Source organism: Bidens hawaiensis, unplaced genomic scaffold (assembly GCF_021521415.1).
Source record: "Bidens hawaiensis isolate Kalapana, Puna unplaced genomic scaffold, B.hawaiensis_p1.1 tig00039579_1, whole genome shotgun sequence".
In the NCBI taxonomy this organism is placed as follows: Eukaryota; Viridiplantae; Streptophyta; class Magnoliopsida; order Asterales; family Asteraceae; genus Bidens; species Bidens hawaiensis.
The window spans coordinates 132,028-154,945 of NW_027496967.1; the positions used below are offsets into that span (position 1 = coordinate 132,028).

At 32.9% G+C, this 22,918-nt stretch overlaps 2 protein-coding genes across 2 annotated transcripts; both read left to right on the forward strand.

The window, feature by feature from the left end:
- Positions 1-9,139: 9,139 nt before the first annotated feature.
- On the forward strand, positions 9,140-10,036 carry LOC143591349 (glutathione S-transferase T3-like). The gene is made up of 2 exons (XM_077071582.1): positions 9,140-9,532; positions 9,740-10,036. Exons 1-2 carry the CDS (start codon positions 9,140-9,142, stop codon positions 10,034-10,036), a joined length of 690 nt encoding a protein of 229 aa, XP_076927697.1.
- A 4,840-nt stretch (positions 10,037-14,876) lies between these two features.
- On the forward strand, positions 14,877-19,274 carry LOC143591340 (metal tolerance protein 11-like). The gene is made up of 6 exons (XM_077071576.1): positions 14,877-15,264; positions 16,059-16,168; positions 16,274-16,519; positions 16,675-16,755; positions 17,429-17,662; positions 18,720-19,274. Exons 1-6 carry the CDS (start codon positions 15,057-15,059, stop codon positions 19,065-19,067), a joined length of 1,227 nt encoding a protein of 408 aa, XP_076927691.1. The 5' UTR covers positions 14,877-15,056; the 3' UTR covers positions 19,068-19,274.
- The last annotated feature ends 3,644 nt before the right edge of the window (positions 19,275-22,918 follow it).

The window sequence follows — 22,918 nt, forward strand, 5'->3', positions numbered from 1 at the left end:
ACTAATTTTTTTCAACCCTTTTTAATTTTTTGATTATCATCCATAATTATAAACCTATTTCATAAATATTTCAGAAATAATCAATATCCATGCCTTAAATAAAAAAAATATTATTTTCTTCTAAATGTTTCAAGTTATTAATTTAACGTCAATTTTAACTAAATCCCTTAAGTTTATAATAAAAATTATTTATTTAAACCATTTTGAAATTCGAATTGTTGACCACTTATATGAAGTTCACAAAAATAGGTTATACAGTTAATAATCCGGTGTTCACGTACATTATAGAATCTTTAATATATTTGACCAATTTAATATGTCTTTATTATAAATTTTTAATTACCACGTTTTAATTAAGGTAACCAATAAATTATTATATTATTAATTAATTAGTTAATGTATTTACGTTTTTATAAAGATTCTTATAATATATATATTAATCCAGTTAACCAAAAATTAGTTAGTCATAAATTAAAGTTTTGTTTTTCAATTTATTCAGTTTTATAAGTTTCATTTTAATTTATTTTGTTTGAAATTAAAATTTGGCTTCTTTTAGTAATCACTATATGTTATGAATTTGATTGTTGATCTATAAAAGTTTAATCACTACACTTCGAATTCTTATTCTTATTTATTTTCATATTATTCTTCCGTTGGGCACTTTGTCATCTTGATTTACATAGTTAAAGAAACAAGTTAATAGTCATTTAATATTTGCACGTTTAATTTTAATTAGTGAGCATAACATTTAATATGATACCATAATTATGTTAAAATTTCCATATATCTTGTAATAAGACTAATTGTTTTAAAAGTCTGTTACATTCTTAACAACAAGTCAAATCTATTTATGAATTTTGAATATAAATTTTGAAAGGCTAAATGTTGTTAGCTTAATTTTGGTTTCCATTTTTGCGGCTACAAACAAGTCAAACATATTTATGAATTTTGAATATGAATTTTGGAAAGCTAAATTCCGTTGACTTAATTTTGGTTTCCATTTTTGCTGTTTTGTATGCCAACATTAAACATTTATGTTCATGTAAAATCTGATGCCAGCACATGAAGGTATTTATAATGTTTAGGTTTTTACACTATGATGGCATTATTCTCATAGATATAACTTATTTCATTACTATATTGATGAAGTTTACCGGTCATCAATTTATCCCATTTCACATAGAAGATGCATTACTTACATGTCATATATAAGATGTATTTATGTTTAGGCAATTTGGCTTCCATGACAACGGAAGATTCAAAGGAGTGAAAATACGAGTGAATGATAAACCATAGCAACAATAGTAACCACCATTCATGTTAATTCGATTTCACTTTGTATATTTCCAGCCTTGTAGCGCACGGCTTTATGACTTTGACTTCTGTTCTTTATGGTCACCATTACTTACAAGATTGATTGGAATTTTTTTAAGTTTTCATAATCATCAACATTTCTAAAATATCGATCTTTGGATTTAATTACATACAATTATATTAATTGAAATTGACAACACAAATAAATTATGCTATGTAATTGGATTTTGTATAATCATGAGTTTATTCATGTTTGTATTGTATTTTGAAGGAACATATTTGAGGATGAATATACAATTAACATAAACATGTAAATACACATTATTAGTGAAAAAATTTATACTTGAATAGTTATATAAACAAAAAAAAAATACAAATCACTTTTGGATAAATTATAGAATTGAAAATGAACATTGTGCATAACACTTTTGATTCATTGTTATATGTTTTATAATACATAAATTGAGTTCTTTGCAAGTTTATTTTGTTAGATATTATTTTATTGCTTGGACTAAACTACACATTTCTTTTTTATTATCAAGATCATGGTGGTTGTCTCAATGAATTCGAGAATTCTTATTTACTGAAGATTATATAAACATGCTTGTTTCCTATAATATGCAAGTTATGTTAGATTTTATAAGTAAAAACAATAAGATAATAAGCCCGTTTTTTGCTTTTATTTTTTTTTTACAATGATTCTGTTTTTTCAGCAAATATGAAAGAAAATATGTTGCTCCACACAAGGATGTCATGAAGATAGACGAGACCCAAAGAATCTTAGCACCATGCAACTTATTACAGAATTGAAATTATCATCAAAACTTTGCTAGAAGATGCACCAGAAACTAATTAGGCATACGGTACTTATGATAGTGCGTCGATGATATGTCACATGAAACACGCTTAAATATAAATTTTGTTGACAACCTTGACTTGCTTGAGTCCAATTTCAGAGCTTATGTAATTTTAATTAAACTGCCAAAAGCACCAGTGAAGACAAGTGTGCACAAGAGGTATGTAACCATTTGTTTTATTTTGACCTAAAATTTGAACCATCATAATACTTTGTCAACTTTATGTTTATAAAACTTTTCCTATTATTTCGAAAACATTTACATAAGAGGACTATAAAAGTATGTTATCATCATACACTACCTGAATGTTATTGTTACTTACAGCCATCCAGGACCGGGATAAAATCTATCTCTTGCAACTATTTCAAGATGTTTCCTTTTCAAGCAAGGATTCAGTAGTGTAAGTACCATCTCCAATTTTCTTAGGGGTGGGATAATAGATTTTGGTTTAGAGATCTTATGTTATATTTAAGTACTTAACACATTGGGTGTTTGTCGTATCACATGTATAAATATAGGATTTTGAAGTAACATTGCTTGAGGAAGAATCAAGAATGGTACAACTTGATAGCCATTTGATATATTGGTAATAGCTATTATAGATTCTACTTTTTTTACAACACGTATACTTAACTTGAATGGTTATTGAGATTGAAGCTCACTAATGAAGATTTTGTGATATAAACAAATGTCTTTTATGATTGTTTTCCTTCCCATATATGTTTCTTAAATATACTGTATATCAGAAGACACATGACAACCAGCCTAAGACAACAAAAGTTGCCTAGCTCATGGCAATGGATCGGGTTTGGAACGGGTTTAGGTATTCCCAAACCCATACACGATTAGTAAAGCCCATCCCAAACTCGTCGAGCATTTATCGGGTAACTACCTATCGGGTTTCGTGTTTTCTCATCGGGTTTCGTGGTTTTCAATCGGGTTCGGGTTTCACTGCCATCCCTATAACCCATACAGTCGAACAACTATGAACTAAAAAAACTCAACCAATTTAACGAAAGTTAAATTTTGGAAATTTAATTGCTTCATGGATATAATAAAATTTATAATTTTTGTATCATGCATTTATGTTACATCTAATCATTTCTTAATCATCATAGTTATGTAATTATAATTTTCATTGTATACATCCAGGGTGGCAATTGCGATAGCGAAGTTCTTTGCTACTGTATCTCTTAAAGCGTGATGGGTGTGGCTTTTGGACTATAATCTTACTTTTCGCATGAAATTTCTTTTATGATGCTGTGATGGAAACTGTATTAACACTTGGTGTCAACTACCTTGCTTATTTTATGGTATGTAGATTCTTAAACTCACTTGCTTTGAAGGTATTTACTATTACAAACATTAAATTATAATTTGTTCTTCTTTAGTATACAACTTTTAATGTGTATAATATTTATTTATATATTTATTAATAACAAGAGTCAAGGCCAATCACTCGCAAAAGTTGGCATATACCTACGAGCACCGGTGTTTACGCATAGTCAGCTATATGTTGCTTTATCAAGAATGAAGAGTAGAGACGGTGTTAAAATGCTTATATTAGACAAGGAAGGAAAAGTGACAAATAAAACTACAAATGTTGTTTATAAGTAACTCTTTACTAATATATGAAATTTTTATTTTTAATCTACAGAATGATTGTAAGATGTAGTTTATTTTACTTTGAAAGATGTTTAGTAAAGTTTCGTTTTTGTTACCGACGTTATTAACCATTGTGTATTATTTTTATCGTCTCGACATGTATGTATGAACTTATGTTTTCCAGTTTAATATTACCGGTTCATGTTAAAAAATTTATATTTTTCTACTCGTGCCGCCCACGGGTCAATAACCTAGTAAATAATAATTTGATAGAATAGAAATGTAACACTTTCTCGTCACCAACATTTAAGTTGGTTGATATTTTCAATTATAGGTGAATTGAACATAAGACCAATAAGTGTGCTTATCTTTTGAATAGAGATCTTCCTTTTTACGAGTAATTCCAACATAAACCAAAGAAATTCAATCCATAAATACTTAAAATCATTTCTAATAGGGTTCATTATGAACTAATTGATTAAGACATTTCATGTCTAATTCAGTCAAATTTTGGATTCGATCATGAACACGACCTGGATGTGACCCAATTATATCCCCCCCCCCCCTTTACATCGCAATTGTGTTGTGGTGGTGGCCTCATTACCGAGTCAAGCCAGCTAAACTTAAATAGCCGAACTTTGATCTCTTGCCTCGTAAAAACCTAAAGTTACCTGTTTATTTAAATAAAAAATGTTATAATTTTATATGATCTCTCACTCTCTCTCGCTCACTCTCACACACACACATGTGTGTGTGCGCGTGTGCATGTATAGAGAGAGATAGAGACGAGGTTCATTGGGAACCACAAAAAATGGGAACTGGAGAAATATGGATCAAACGAACTCCAATTTAACTAATTCCATCGGCATTGGAATTGGCCAGTCGAACCTCCAATAATAAAAAGATAGCGATGGAATGATAAATAAGAGATTTTTTATATTGATAGATAAATTTAAAAATGACGATTTTTAGTTAAATTACGTGGATACGGATTAGACTACGAATGCTAGCACTCACATTGGAGCCTACATCTCCTTATGCATCTCTAATGTTAGAGTTCTTCGGTTATTTTTCTTCATATGAATCTTCATGTACGCCTATCTATATTTATATCTATACTCTCTAATAAAAGGCTACAATTTTTGCCACTTGTCACTCCTACATTAATCCTCACATTTTTAACAAATTTATAATAGTAAAATAATAATTACCTTTCTTAAAATTTATGCTTCAAATTTGTTAATTTAATATTTACTTCATATTCTTTTTTCAAACATTTGATATTTATAATTATCTTTTAGGCCCCATTTGTTTTTTTTAGAGATTTAAGTCTGAATCTGAATACCACATCTGAATGTTAAGAGGTGGTTCAAATGTCTGAAATCTGAATCATTAAGAGGTGGAGGCTAGAGACGAACCTCTAGTTGTCGGAGATGGAGCCTAGTCTCCGGGTTAGAAGTTAATGGAGGCCGGAGACAAACGTATGTTTTTTTTTGGGTTAAGAGGTTTTCAGACCCACTAAAAGCTCTTACTGGTTCAGATGCTATTAAGACGTTGAACCTCTTAATGCCAGAAAAAAAACAAACAGCCCCACGTCTGATTACGTCTGACCGAATCAGACGTTTTCCTATATTCAGAGAAAAGAGGCAAAAACAAACAGGGCCTTACTTTAAAAATGTTTTAAAGACTACTGTACAACGACTATATTAATAGCGTTTACGGGTTTATTGTTACTTGTATACTGATTATTTATCAAATATTGTATTTTCAAAAACTACTCGTGTTGTACACGGACCTCAAACTAGTAAACTATAAAATATAAAGAATTTGCCGTATTGTATTCAGAGAGACCATTCACATCTTCAAAATTTAAAGGTCGTGCCTTACCTATTTTGGTCTATACATCAAACATGCAAGAGACAAAAATAATTAATAAAAATGTATAAAGATAAAGATGAAGTATAGATGTGAGAAATCAAACATAATTTAGAAAAGTGAGATTTTAGCAATGAAGATATAGATTCCAATAAGAATGCTATAGTATGTATAGGGATGTATATGGTGGAAACTAGTTTTTAGCATGAGAAGTGTAACAAGCATTAGAAAACTTATGGTTATACTAGAATAAATATTATTATGTTATCTTTTAGCTAAAGTAACATCTTCATTTATTTGTAAAGTGATAGTTATTATTTTACAACAAAAATTTGAGCTTGTGTAATGGGGCGTTTGCCCCTGTCACCAAGCCTGAAGAAAAAAGAAAAAACCAACACCACTATAACATTTGTAAATTCTGGCCATTGCCATTTAACTTGTGAGACTAGATATTATGTGTGTGTGCGAGCGCGGATAGGATTTCTTGAATTCTATCCTGTTTAAAGATAATGATTTTATCAAACTCCTTTCACAACCTTAATAATAGTATAAATGCAATAGGTAAAGAGTATAAGGGATATAGATGACCCAACCGATCTATAGAAGTTAGAGTGAATGTTAACCAATATATCCACTTTAGTTTCTCCCCCGATCCTCCAATCAAAAACTTTCTTCACTAGTAGTCTCCCTTATCGATATGATCGTCAAACACGTCTCACTAAGCAAAGACAGTGATTACTTTCTTCAACGCACCATGTCAAGATAGTAACATTTCTGGGGTGTTTTTGACTTTTTTTTAATCCATGAATGCTAATGCCCTTATTATTACTCTACAACAAAATAAACTAAAGTATTTATTTAACTTAGTTCAAAACTGTATCTCATTGCTTTAGCACATCTCTCAATAAGATGTCTTTACCTATGTACTATCAACTCAAATGTTGTAAATTAGTTGCGTATTCAAAAATTAGTTCTGCTATGCATACTTTAAAAGAATTTTGTGTATTTATCATCAAATGATGAAAAATATTTAGATGTTTCATCATAATTGGACTTTATTGTGGTCTAAAATAGGTGTCAAAATCGACAATAACTATTTACAATACATAAAAGGAATTAAAATCAACAACAATAAAATATATATTCTCTTATAATCTCATTAGTGATATTCAAATAAATTCTTGTGGAACCTACCACAAAATAAAGTGAGTCGTATACTCGTATCCTAGCTAATGGCCATATGAACCCCACTTGTATGTTTGCCAAAAATCTTGATGCATGATAAGACCTCAGATTATATACGACGATAAGTACAAGTAAAAAAAATATATTATTGTAAATATAAAGAATAATTACATAGATAATACTATTGGGTATGCTTATATTATATTTTGATCGTTAGCCTTCAGAAATCACGCATTTGATCATCATCATTCACTCATCCATGACGTGTTTGGCCTTTCGCACTAGCAATCGTTGAAAGTTTTTGCTAAATATAACGAATTGATCAAAATACCATACCATTACAAGTTAAAATAAAAATTGTGGACACAAGCACCGATAGTGCTTATAAACGTGACATGAGCCACAATATACATAAATAGTAATCATGTGACATTCATTTAAAGTATTTTTCTAAGTGATAATAGGGAATCTACAACCAAAAAAAATAATCCTAGTTTTGTGGTTTTTATTTTTTAATATAATATGTGGCTTGTATATCTCACAAACTCCTGCACCTAGGATTCATATCATGGATTTTTTATGTGATTATTTTTAAAATATTATTATTTCATTTGAAAATCAAATAACTAAACTGATAATTTTTTTTTTCTAAAATAGTAATTGAATTGCCACAAATATTCGATATATAAGAGGATTCACAGCACATTCTATATATATATATTTCCTATAATTTAGCTAAAAACACCATTTCATAAATTTGTTTATCATTTTTTAAAATTCTTTCACATTCTATTCCCTATTTATATCTATAAATCAATTCTTTATTAATTTTTTCTCTTTTGTTTTGTTATATAGTAAATGATGATTGGAAGATATGTGATATATTATATGGTATGGATCAAAAGTGAGTCCCTATATTTGGGGTTTTACTTTAGTTACCATATAAGAGCATTCTCATTCCATCCATTAAAACACCCCCTATCTTTAAATTTTAAAAAAATATTTCAATTCCTCACTTCATCCAATCCCCTATTCATATACCCTATCTCTAATTTATAAAAAATATGCTACAGTAACTCTTTATTTATAAAAAGCTACTGTATCCCTCCCTATCTCAACTCCTGGACTTTCACCCGCCAATTTCATCATCTCCCGCCCATCTTCCTTTCCCTCTTACTCTGAAGTAGGTTAATCTACTTTCTCCTTTTTTGCTTCTTTCCCTATGAAACAAATCGGTGGCAAAACCTAAATCAAAGAAATCTTTGTTCATCTACAAAAGCTACAACAGATACTCTCTCCATCTCTCAGTTTCAATATGTTTATTGTAGGATTAAAACTATTAGTATGATTTGGAGGTGTTCTTACAAATATGCCGGCATGATAAGAGATGTTAATTAGGGTTTGTAGATGTTCAGGTTCCATGTTCTTGGATAGTAATTTGGGTTTATTGGTGTTTGTTGATGGATTGTAATTTGGTTCATGATTAGGGTTTAGGGTTTGTAGATGCTTAGAGTTGTATACAAAAAGCGATTTTAGTTTTGATCATTTTATTTGTTTTTATGTTGAAGTTGATAATTTGAAGGTTTGAATTTGTTACTATATGAGTTGGGATTGGTAACCAGCACTAGGTGGGACCATGTCAATGATCCAACAACTTGAATATCATCCATCAATTGTTTGATGATTACATTGTAACCAAACATTTCGATTCGATCTTTAATTTTATGAATGATCCTCTGCTTTCTTCAACCTCTGTTTCAGCAGAGATGAATGGTTAATTGGTTGACCAATCAATGAATGGTTAATGGGTTAACTGGAAATCACTTCCAGTTATGAAGGTGTGGAAGGGTAGTTTGGGAATTTATTAAGAAATTAAGTTCCTTGCTTGCTTGATGGATAAAGATTTTGGGTTTGATGATATGTTTTGTTGGTGATTTTGAGGGATGGCATTTTTTTAAAATAAAGTGCTGTGAACTTTTTTAAAAAAAAAGGTTTGGTTTACTTTTTATGGGCTGCTGAGTGCTGAAATGCCAAATTTGGCTTTCTAATCTAATGCAAATCTACTGATTTGCCCTCACGGAACATACATAATTGTCTACTATTTGAGCTTGTAGTAATTTGGTATTTATAATAGATAAGAGAACACATTCATTTATTGTTTTATGTTATGTGTTTGGATTGATATGAGAGTAAAAAAAAAGCAAGGTTGATTATATATACATGCATGCATATGATCAATAAAATGCCGTATTTCTTTATCAATCATAATATAATGATCTTTGTATCATATTTTAGTTTTGAGCATGGATTCACAAGATCAAGGTTTATCCTACACTAACCTTCTTTGTGGGAATTCTATTGTGAGTCTTGACGACTCTCCACCCTTACCCACAAATCCAAACAGTGTTAAGAAATCAAAAAGGGGAGTGAATTTCACCGCTAAAGAAGACGAGCTAGTCGTTGCTGCATGGCTTAATCATAGCCTTGATTCCATTCAAGGAACGGATCAGAAATACTCTCAATTGTGGGAAAATATCTATTTGTACTTCGAGCAACATAAAGAAACCACAAACGAAAGGTCAATCAAGTCTTTATCAAATCGATGGTCTAGCATTCAAAAGGCCACTAATACTTTTTGTTCGTGCCTAGATCAAGTTGAACGTTTAAATATAAGTGGCATAACCGATCATGATAAGGTAAAATTCCACACTCTAATTTGTTTTGTGAGTATTTTATAATGTTGGGTTAATCTTGACGGGTCTGAGTCAAAGTTGGGTCATGAAATTAAATTAAGTTTGCTTTTAATGGGTAAGTTAAGTGTCAATAAAGCAAAGTGAGTCCGAACCAACATAAAAATACTTATTTTGTTTATCTAAGATGTATTTTATTTGTTTAAATGCAAGTTTGAAAAGGCAAAGTTTATGTACCATAAACAAGAAGAATGCAACTTCGCGTTTGAGCATTGTTGGAACCTATTAAAGGACCAACCTAAGTGGATTTTACGAGACGCGAAGGGCGAGTCAAAGAAAAAGAGGATGACGGTCCCATCCCAGACCCCAACCACAACCCCATCCGAGGCTGGAAATGCAATTGAAATGAAGTTATCGAATTGGATCGACCACTGGGTAGGAAAGCTGCAAAACGATCACGAAAAGTTGAAGGTGAGCAAACCGAGGAAATCAAACAACTCAGAAAGATGAAGTATACACTTTTAGAGGAGTCACATGCTCAAGAGAAAGAGTTTTATCGCCTTCAGGCCGAGAAGATGGCGTATGATAGACTTGCTGAAGAAGAAAGGATGAGATTGAAGGCAGAAAAATTGAGAATTGAAGCTGAGAAAGCGAAGTTTGCAAAGAATGAATCCGATCAACGGATTATGATGTTGGACGTGAGTGTTATGACAGAACTCCAACGACTATATTTTGAGGAACTTCAAAGAGAAATCATAATGAGACGCAATCGTGATTGAGATAATCAACTTTAAAGGCCGAACAATAGTGCATATATATTAGTGCTACAAGAAATCGTATTCCCCTTTTTGGTGTTACATGGAAGTCTTATTGCATAAGAACAGATTTTTTTTGGCATTGTCTAACCTTATACTTTTATATTTTTGGGTTTCATGAATTCAAAGCCTTCTGGCCTTGTGGATGCTGGACTTATTTTGTTTTTAATTAAAGGTTGTTGAAATGTTGTTTTGTTTGAAATCAATGTGCTTTAGGTTGCAATTTAATGTGTGTGTTTTGTTTCGGAATCGATATTTTTGGTACCGGTACAGTACCAAGCTCATCCCTAAATGGAACTCAGTTGAAGCGTTGTTCAATGAAGTGCTATTTTGGATGAAGTTATTTGGGACCTACGAAGAAATTTAAACGCATATCGATTATAATGTTTGGTTTAATATACTATATGAGTTCGAGCCGACTTTAGGCTTGCATAACGTTTAACGCAATTTTTCTGAAGGTTATTAGAATTATTTTAGACGAAAAGTATAATAAGACAAAATAGTCTTTAGTTAAAATTGTAAATGAATAGAAAGAGAAAAAATAATAAAAAAAGAATGTAGAGATAAATATAGAGGTTAGGATGTGTGGTGTTTTTTAAAAGGAGAGACATATTTTAAAAAGTAGTGAATTTTTGTTAAATTATGAGGTTAAAGATGGTGGATGGGATAAGAATGCTCTAACTCATCCATATAATAGGGAATGGATTGGAGAGGTGATTTTGATAGTTTTCTTAAATTTACCCTAAATTATATGAGTTTGACAAATTTAAAAATGGGTTGAGAATGCTCTAATTAAATATGCTTGTTAGTATTTTACTATTCTTGTAGATATTCAAAAGTCAATTATTGTGAATATATATTTGTAACTTAAACTATTTTGCCGAAATTAGTTTCCTTTTGAAGATCTTGAATTAAAATAAAGAAAAGAATGACTTTCTTGTCCCCCACTTGGGTGATTAGGCATCATATTGTAGACGTGACCGTACACGATTCTTCCTCGACCATGGCATCGTAACCCACTTTCTATATTATTATTCACCACCACAAGATACCGCCACGTGTCACCTTTCACCGATCAAAAAGCATGTATAGTTAGGCTGAGGGGTGTGGGGCTTTAACGGGGGCGCTAGAGCCCCTCCGCTCGCGCCCCCAGGCGCTAACACCACACCACCGGGGTGCTAACGGGGGCGCTAACGGAAAAAAAAAGAGAGGCGTGAGCTGGTTAGCGGCTGAAGAGAGAGAGAATCTTGCATTGAGTTTAGAAAAGAGCCGTTGGGTTCTTAAATATTAAAAAAAAAATATTTTCCTATATAATTATACTCCATTTCACCCATTTTTATACCAAAACTTAAACCTTCACCCAAAATTAATTCATCTTCTCAACTTTTTAAAAAAAAAATGGCTGGAAATTGGTTCCCAAACCTTGATTCAGATTATCTTGACGACGATTTATGGTCGTCACCGCACCAACCGATGTTTTATTCGGAGCCGCAAGAATCATCCGGCTTTCAACCATCCAACACACAACCGTCTCCTAACTTTGTTGTTCCGGAGACACAAGAATCACACGGTGAAGCTACGGGACCAAAAAGACGCGTCCACCGGAAAAAACAAGTTGCAACGGACGGGTCGGGACCGGCTTCGACTCCGAGGACGAAACGGAAAGCCACTCCGTGGTCATCGGATGAGAAGGAAGCCTTGTGTCGGGCTTGGATAGTCATTTCTGAGGATCGGCGTTGCGGTAATTGTTTTAACGTTTTTAAAAATGATTTTTAATAAAAAAGTTAAATGGAAATCTAATTTATTTATTCATTTTGCACCCGACTACCAAAAGATCAAGATTTTTTGGACAAAGGTTATGAAGACGTTCTACATGCTTGTTGTGAGTACAGAGCGGAACGCCGATATGATTTCGGGTCGGTGGTCCGTAATCAGAAAATTTGTCGGCTTGTTTACTAATCTTTTCAACAGGAACAACAGTCGTATGAGACCAAGTGACAGTGATGATTTGGCGGTTCACAATTTCACGGTCGAAGAGTGAAAGCAGGAGTGTTTGCGGAGGTATGGGATGGTGAAGACGTGGGACGATTTAAAGTTGTGGGAGAGGTTGAAAAGGTGTTCCAAGTGGGTTGAGCTGGTGGCGCCGGACTTTGATGCGGAAGTAGGGCCGAAACGGACTAAAACTAGTTCGTCTGGAGCGTATAGCACTTCAACCGGGTCGGATTGCCGCGTTGGATTCGACCTAAACATTGCGGAGGAGGAAACGTCTTCACCGCCGAGGAGGGGGCCATTGGGAAGGGACGCCAAGGGGAAAAAACCGGCTGAGGGGGAAGCCGTAAACATCGCCAATCTTGTTGAATCCCTCAATAAATTCAACAAAACCATGGAGGTGGTCTCTTATGACAAAAAGGGAAAAAGTCGAATGAGAGATTTGGACTTTCTTACTAGAGACTTCAGTAACCTAAATCCGGTCGATCAAATGCTAATGGAAAAGCAAAAGGAATGTATCCGAAAGAGGTTGATCGAAGAAGACCAAGCCGAAGAATAAGAAGAATGTTTTTTTAGTACTTTAATTTTTATTTTATTTTTAGATATTAATGTGTTTTTTTATTAATGTGTGTTTTTTTTAATAATTTATGAGTTTTTTTAATAATACGTTGTTTGAATATATTTATAAAAAAATAAAAAAAAAATTCGCTGGAGCCCCTGCTGGAGCCCCTCCACACCAGGGCCAGAGACTCCAACGGGGGCTCCAACACCCCCCTTATCCAGTTTCTCTCTCTGCCACACGTCATAATATTATTGGTTGGAACCCCCATTAAAGCCCCCCACACCCCTTAGCCTTATCGCAATCACGCATCTGAATTATTATTCGCTTTCAAATCAATTAAATGAATCATGGATGCTAATATTATCAATTTAAAATCTATTTATGTATTAAGTTTATAATTTAAAAGAATTAATGACGAAACTTGTTACCCGTTTGTAATTTATCTAACATACGTAATGGTGATATTTAAGATATTTTTGGGTTTGAAATACATGGCGAATACATTGGAACTAAAACTAAATACAATCAAAATTATTTAAAAACTTAAGCAAATTAAATAATTGTTTTTTGGTTAGCCTTTAAAAATCCGCATTAATTATTGGATTTTTGTTTAAAAGCAAAAATTCGATTCAACTATAAATTAAAGTTTTATCATCAACACAACTTTATTTTGCCTAACCTAATCAGATGATAATAATAATAGAATATAAAAAATAGAAAGTTTATTTAGTTGAAAAAAAGTTGAACCCATTTTGAATTTGTCTTCCGATTTATTTTAAACTACCTGAACTCAGTTCGGCTTTAGGTTACAAAACAATCTTATTATAAACTATGGGTGCAAACTAGTTGAGGCGACTCCTGAGTTACTCGAGATCAGCTCGTCAAAAGCTTGAACCAGGCCGAAATCGAGCCTTAAACTATATGTCGGTTTAATAAACAAGTATGAGCCCAAGTTTCATTTGTCGTCACGAGCCAAACTCAAGTTATGAAAAAAGATTTCAAAACAAGCCAAGCTAAAACTCAAGGTCACATAAATTAAAGTAATTCAAACCCGAGTCTAGTCAAGCTCAAACTCAACTCGTCTTGTTAAGTAGAAGCCTACCCCTTGTGTATCTAGAGCCACATCCTACACCTTAAACCACCCGTAGTGGTGGCTTTGCCCGTAGCGTTATGAAGCAAAACGCAGGGGGTACACCGCCCCCTGCGTTATGTTGATTTCCATTTTGTGTGCGTTGTATACAAAACGTTGAGAATGACACGTTAATCAAAATTTGACCATTTTTTTGACCGTTGGATAATAAAAAAAAATTATTTCCTATATATTAAACCATTTCATCCCAATCAAACCACATCAAATTTATAAAAATTCTCTTTCAACTCTATAAAAATTCCTTTACACCAAATTCACTATATATGGATCCTCCATCGACGATGAAAACGACGACGAGGACGACGACGAAGAGGGCGAAGACGACGAAGAGGGCGAAGACAACGACGACGACGACAACAACGACGAATAGTTTTTTTTTATTTTCTTGTAATATTTATTTAATAAAATATTATTGTTATTTGATTATTCTTATTAAAAATTAAAAAAAAAAACAAAAACTGTAAAAGTGACTGGGCGCCACGTGGCGCATAACCACTGGATGTGGAGAATAATGACTACACGACGACGAAGAGGGCGAAGACGACGACGACGACAACAACAACGACAAATAGTTTTTTTTTTAATTTTCTTGTAATATTTATTTAATAAAATATTATTGTTATTTGATTATTCTTATTAAAAATTAAAAAAAAACAAAACTGTAAAAGTGACTGGGCGCCACGTGGCGTATAACCCCTGGATGTGGAGAGTTATGACTACGGCCTGTTTTTGTACAAAACCATAACTCTGACTGAGCGCCACGTGACGCATAACCCCTGGATGTGGAACTTTATGACTACACATGGTCTTACCTACCTACCCACTTAAAATTGGATCTTCTTTTAAATCCCCAAACTACCCTCCACCTTTATCATATCTACACTCCCTACCCTTCCACCTCTTTATTACCTAAACAAATACAGATTCTGTTTCTGCAACAGCCTACAAGCATATTCAAAAATATCTCAGAAACCCTCGTTCAACATCAACTCGAATCCGTACTCTAGGTTTACAATGGTGGAGACGATGACCGCCGGCGGCGATCACGGCGGCGACGAGGAAGAGTTTCTGCTAACGGAGATGAGTATCATTGGTGGCGGCGGCGGCGGTGGTGCTGGCGGCTGTGACGTGTCATGGCGGTTGAACTTCGACGGGATTCAGTTTTCGTCGGAGCATAAGGAGAAGCCGCCACGTGGACTTCATGACTGCCTTGGGGTTTTAGGTATACAATTGTTAGTTATTATTATATTATTAATATTAATTTGATAGGTTAAATAATTTGATATGAAGTGGTTAATATTGGACTAGTCCGTTAGACTCTGACGGAATTTTGTTTTGTTTTTTAGTTTTAATTGTTTGATCATTTTTGTTTGTTTATGATACTATTGGATTTGTGAAATTGATTTAATAATAATAATCTGGAAATTGTGACTAATGACGAATTAGGTTATGAATTTCGATTCAGTTTTGATATGAGAATATTATTGTAGCTGGATTTGTGCATTTTGATTGATGTGTAATAGTGATTGTTAGGGTTTTAAATATTTAGCTTATGAAATTGGTAGTGTTTGTGGGTGAGTTCAATGTGTCATTCAGTCATTTGTTTGTATTCAAATACAGTTTATATTATTATAGGGGAATTACATATTCACCCCTATAAACTTGCAATATTACATATTTACCAAATTATGCTTGAATATCATTGGAAAATATGTATTGAAACTTATGTGTTGGGGAAATATATAATCATGCAGCAAGAATATTATTGTTTGTATGCGTATTTGCTTGGTTATGGTTTTAAATCTTGATTTATGAAATTGGTAGTGTTTTGTTGAGTGAGTGAGTTGGTTCAAAGTGTTTTTTGTTTGTATTTAAACACAGTTTATATTATTATAGGACAATTTAATTTATTCCCCTCTAAATCATGCTTGAATTATGAATACCGTTGTAAGTTATGCATTATATATTTTATTATTTTGAATAATTGCATTTAAATTGAGTTTTGTATATTCTCAGTTCCGGAAGACAATGTAGCAGAGTATTACCAGCAGCAGGTAGAGACACTGGAGGGATTTACTGAAATGGATGCATTAGCAGAGCGCGGTTTCGTGCCTCGGTTGTCGGCGGTAGGAGTCAAATGTTTGACTTTTTTGACTTGAAGTTAGTGTGACGCGTGCTTGAACCTTGACTTTGACTTTGACTTTGACTGAGATGATTGTTTTACTTTGCAGGAAGAGAAAGCGAGTTTGGCAAAAAAGGAAACACTTGCTATTAGAATATCAAATATTGCAAACATGGTTCTTTTTGCTGCAAAAGTTTATGCATCCGTTAGGAGTGGTTCATTGGCTATAATTGCATCAACATTGGATTCGCTTCTTGATCTGCTATCAGGGTTTATCTTGTGGTTTACAGCATTCTCTATGCAGACTCCAAACCCTTACCAATATCCAATTGGAAAAAGACGAATGCAGCCTTTGGTTAGTCTGCGATTCTTAAATGTCACATTAAAATAATTTTAAAAAAACTTGAAAGATTTGTTGTTATGATTGCATCATTATTTTTTAAAAGAATCATAACCTAATTGCATCATTTCATATCTAAACCGTGTTAATTTTGCAAAATTGATTTGTAGGGAATTCTTGTGTTTGCATCTGTTATGGCTACACTCGGGCTGCAGATTATCTTGGAGTCGGTTCGGACATTGGCATCTGATGTAAGTAAATTAGCATGATCTTGAGGCTTGTAAACGAACCAAACGAGCATGAATGGAGCATGTTCGCGCTTGTTCGTTTAGCTTTAACTGAACAAATAATCGGACACAAATGGTTAAAGGAACATGGTTTTCTTGTTTGTGTTTGATCGATAAGAAAGTTTATCGTGTTCGACTGTTCGTGTTTGTTTATGTTCGCTGGTTAAGAATATAAATGAACGATTCACGAACGTACACTAATGAAAATTATTGAACATAGATGAGCGAACATAACTGAAACTAGAGCAATGCGTTGGTCCTAAAAGGTAATTAAAACTAGACTAAGTTGTAATGTGCCAAAAAATGATAAATGAATATATTAACGACTGTAAACTAACGAACTTAAACAAATGTAACTAACGAACATAACTGGATGGATGTAAGGGAACAAATAGAAATGAATGAACCTAAACATAAATGAACGAACGAGACATGTGTTCAAGTTCGTTTGTTTAAACTAAATAAACAAATTTTTTTGTACATGTTTGTGCGTTTATTAAATAAATGAACTTCCTTTGGAACGGTTCATGAATTGTTCACTGAACATTCAGTTCACTTAACGGAAAAAATGGCCTGCACATGATTCTAGATCAAGAAAATTGTTGTTTTGTAGTATTAACTGTTAAGATTGTTTCAGGAAAAGGATTTTAATTTGACCAAAGAACAAGAACAATGGGTTGTTGGCATTATGCTATCTGTGACGCTTGTGAAACTCGTGCTGTGTATATATTGCCGATCGTTTACAAACGAGATTGTGAAAGCTTACGCTCAAGATCACTTTTTTGATGTTGTCACTAATCTGATTGGGCTAATTGCTGTACTACTTGCTAATTATATTAGTGACTGGATGGATCCTGTTGGAGCTATTATTGTAAGTTTCTTTTTTACCACCCTTCCCCTTTGAAATTTGTGTTGTGTTTTATTTCTCAAACGAGTAAATTAAAATGAGCTAAAAGGGGTTGTAATGGGTTGAAAGCCATAATGCATACAACTTTACTGAAATGTTTTACTTAAAGATTTGAATTATTTTGGTAATATTAGTTAAAGCGTCAATTATTGTCCAAAAAAGCTACAATTGAACTTAAAAGGTGTTTGGACTCTGGGTTGTGTTTTTATTCCAAAGCGGATCAATTTTGGCTGTGTTTTTATTCCAGAATGGGTCACTTTAGGTCGTGTTTCATTTCAAACGTGTCAGTTTGGGTGGTGTTTTTATTTAAAATAAAATGGGTCAATTTGGTTGTGTTTACTTATTTCAAACGGGTCAGATTGGGTTGTGTTTTGATTTCAAACAGGTCAAATTTGGTTGTGTTTTTATTTCAAACGCGTCAGTTCAGCTTGTGTTTCATTTCAAATGCGTCAGTTATGCTTGTGTTTCATTGCAAATGGGTCAATTTGGGTTGTGTTTCATTTCAAAGGTATCAATTCGGGTTTGTGTTTTTATTTCAGACTGGTCAATTTGGGTTGTGTTTGTATCCATTTGGGTTATGTTTCATTTCAAACAATTTGGGGTGTGTTTTTATTTCAAAGGAGTCACATAAAAGACCAGCTAATTAGCTAAAAAGGAGTCATAACGAATTGAAAGCCATGATGCATACAACCTTACTGGTATGTATTTTACTTAAATATTGTGATTATATTTGTAATAATAATGAAGACATCATTTTTTACAACAAAATTTATCTAGTGTGTATTTTACTTAATTATTTTGATTTAATGAAGACATTGTTATTAACAAGAAAAGCTGAAAAAAAGAAAAAAGCACTTAGAAGTCTTTGTGGGTCAATCCACTCTATCTTTGTCTATTTTCCCCATACTAAACATGACCTGTTACTCCACCCCCAACTTATGATTATGAATGGGTCGGTCTAGTTTATGTGTTTTTCTTTAACATGTAACATAAAAATTAAATTGTATTATTGTTTACACAGCTGGCGCTTTACACGATCCGCACATGGTCACTAACGGTGTTGGAAAACGTAAACTCATTAGTTGGAAAATCAGCAGCGCCAGAATATCTACAGAAACTAACATACCTCTGTTGGAACCACCACAAGGCTATACGCCACATAGACACCGTACGAGCATACACGTTCGGGTCTCACTACTTTGTTGAGGTGGACATTGTATTACCATCCGACATGCCTCTACAAACAGCTCATGATATTGGTGAGTCATTGCAAGAGAAACTCGAGCTTTTGCCTGAAATTGAACGTGCGTTTGTTCATCTTGATTATGAGTACTCTCACAAACCCGAGCATGCACAAACACATCATTAAACAAAACAAATATTTGTGATTCTTTGACCTTTGTGGTATGGTTGTGTGGGGTTGGGTCGAGTCGGGCCAACTGCTTGTAACTAAGTTCTCACAACGTGATGCAGAATACTGATTATTGTATTTGCCAAGTTCCTCCGTTTGCTCGAGATTTTAGTAATTGTGGAGCTTGTATAGTGAATGTGAATGTAGATTATGATATTGTGACCATTTTGTGTTTCAACTTTTGAATTTACTTGGTCTAAAGTACATCTTTAAAGCACGAGTAATTTTATATGTAGCCCAGTAATTTTTTTGCTTTATAAACATTTTTGCTCTCAACCGGCAAGAACCATGTGAATCAAGTGGTATAGTTAATATTTTGTTTTTTACTTTATTTAAAATTTAAGAGAATAAAAATACTTTTATTTCTTCATTATCCAACAAACTTGTAAAAGGGAGATTTTTTATTTAATAAAACCATCTATCAATAGATAGAATGTATTCAATGTTGCCAACTGATAGTGAAAGAACAAAATAGGATAAGTGTTTTATGGTTTTGATTTTGGCTAGGGGTTTAAATAATTTGTGCTCGTTTACTTAACTTTTACGCATACAATTATATTCGTAGTTGCATTTATTCGTAGTTGCATTTATAATTATGAGTTTATATTTATATAATAATTAATTATATTAAATAAGCATTTTTATACTTATGGTGGTGTGCAAAGATACTAGTGTCCTACCAAGGGACATGGTGTGGATGTGTGTTGGTAAGGAGCCTCCACTTTATCTTGAAGGTGGATGGTTCAAATATATGTTTAGATAGTTTATAGGAGTAGTTATTTTAAGGTAGCCTAGTTTGTCGTTAAAACTAGCTTATTACGTCCTGTTTTTGAGTTTTTTTAGATGAGGGAAAAGAAAGGAAAACTAAGGATAGTTAAAAAATGAATGTTTTTGTTTTTTTAGAATGAAAAGAAAAGAAGTAGGAGAAGTTATGAGGAATTAAATTGATGTTTTTCCCAATAAATTATCCTTTCAAAAATGGGCTAATTACTAAGGATAAAAATGTTATCATTTTCTTTCCTCTAATTTTCTTCCAACTCAAGAACACACCTAATTAAAAAAAAAATCTTTCCCTTTCTTAATCTTCCCTCTCTTTTCCTTTTCTTCCTTTGGTTAAAAAACTAAGAACAAGACGTTAGTATTTTGTTAGTTAGCCTTTATAGCACGGCTAATCGTCTATCACATGTCCATTTCTTGTTTTCTTTCTGAAACAACTAATAAACATTCATTTGTCATGTTTAAATATCCATTTGTCATCACGCCTTTTCAAATTGTCATTCATATTGTGTCAGATATAACCAAAATCATCATTTTGTCAACAATCATGATTTTTTAAATAATCTTGCATTCCCATCCAAATCAGTTCTAATGGAGATTTTAATCAACTTCCATCATTTAGTGATATGGGTACACCACATTTTTAAATAAAATAACATATATTAAAAGGGATGTGATCCTCATACACCATCCCTACATGCCTATACGACTCGTATAGGCCTATACGGCCGTATAGGGTACGCATGCCTGACAAGGGGACAAAAAAAAACAGCTTTTTGCAGCCTATACGAGCATTGGCGGACCCAGGATTTTTTGTCAATGGGGTCCCAATTTTTTCGGTTTACAAAATTTTTCGGGTCGGTCGTTATTCGGGTCGGGTCGAGGCGAGGAACATGATAAAACACGGAACTATGGTGTCATTGGAAACGGGTAAGTAGAAAGAATCTAAATTAGAAACTAGATGAAACATACACTTTTAATTCATACCCGAAAAACATGAACGTAATCTATATATATGGTCTTACATAATTGACCAAAACATGAAAAAATAACTCTAACACAAATAAATGATTAATTATAATATACATACACAAGGTAAATAATAAAAGAATATGCAAAATCCATGTTAACATTATATATGTTGCATGGTGATAATGACAATATGAGAGAAACTAACAAAAAACACAAATACCCTAACTGAATAACTAAGACTAGAATATTAAAAAAACAACAAAAAAAGGAGTATGGTGGGGCTTGAACCTACAACATCTCACAAGTAAAACAAGGGACTTTCCACTGTACCAGTTCAATCCTAATAGTATGGGTTCCAAGTATTAATTTTTATGGGGTCCTTACAAAATTTAATATACCGTCTCTAAATAATTTTTAAAAAACATCGGTGTCCCGGGACACCGATCGGACCTACGTGGGTCCGCCCCTGTATACGAGTATAGGTCTATACGAGCCGTATGTATATGCATTAAATGGCTAGTATTGCCTTCTGACAAAACCATAAAAGCTATACGATCATATAAGGCTATACGACCGTATAGAAAACATTTACATAAACATTTTAATTGCCTTAATCGTTGCCGGAAAACGACTATACGTGCCTATGCGAGCCGTATAGTGCTATACGACCCATATAGACAGATTTTTTGTTTTCTAAGCTTAAAACATAAAAGATTTTTATGATGGTTGATAAGATTAGGCTGAAAGTAATTTGGAACATTATGTATTTTGGGGTGCAGTTTTATTTTAATGTATGTGGACTAGGTGTTAAAAAAACCTCAAATTTTTATTATATGTAAGTAAAAAGTATGCCTAGAATATTAAAACACCTTAATTTTTTTTTTAGAAAATTTAATAATAAACAAGCTGGGTCAACCAACCCCAAAAATTCTTGAGCTTTCTCGCTAAGCTTGAGCTCAACATATAAGCCCGTTAAGATAAACGAGCCAAATACGACCCGTATAAATCACATATATTGTGTATACTGTCGTCATTTTTTTTTAAAAAGTGTCATACGGCCGTATAGGCCTATACGACCCGTATAGGCCTATACGAGGCACTATAAACGATGGCCGACACAAACTGACACGATTCAGGTCCAATACGACCGTATAGCCCTATACGAGCCGTATATGACAAAATATGGTGTATGAGGATCCAGGGTGGTGTGGGAGGATCCTTTGCCATATCAAAATGCACCAAAACTCACACATTCATTTTTTATTTTTATTTTGGTTATCTTACATAAGGGAGTGTTATTTTAAGAACCTTGATTAGTTGTAAGACTTTTAAGGACTCAATATGGACAAAATATTTAATTAAATGAGTATGAAATATGTGTCTGAGAATAAATCTGATTAAAAAATGAATCAGGAGAAAGAATAAGTATTTTTGATGATTGCACAAGTTTAAATGTTAGTTACACATGTGCAATAAGTCGATTCGGTGTGTAAAAAAATAACGTAAATTTTTTTACGTTACTTACACTTACGTATTACATGTGTGTAAAAAAAGTTCGAAAAAAAAATTGTTACGTTAAGTTCTTTCAAGTTCTTAAAACTCAAATTGGTTATCAAAAGAAACCAATCCATCTTACTTATACCCAAAATCAAACTCATCCGAAAAGTTCTAATCATTAGATAGTTTTCTAAGCTATTGTATTCTAAAACATTATAAATCCCCACAAATTGCATGCTTGGTACAAATTCTTGCATGTTGGGCATCCGCACTATATACCCACGAATTTCTTGTGCCAATTAGTAGCACACATGACACCAAGTCAAAATATATGTTACTTTGAAGTAGTTTTTTCATTCCAATTGCATGTAACTAAATAAAATAAAATAAAAATATATTAACAAAACTGAAAATTTTTAAGTAAGTTATTTTATAAATGTTAATAGTTTTTTAACGGCAAAGAATCTCACGTGTAAACCTATTCTTTCGGGAATATGTCAAAGGTCTCGACCGCCGTGAGACCGTACCTCATTATACGCGGGAAAGAATCCATAAACCCTCGC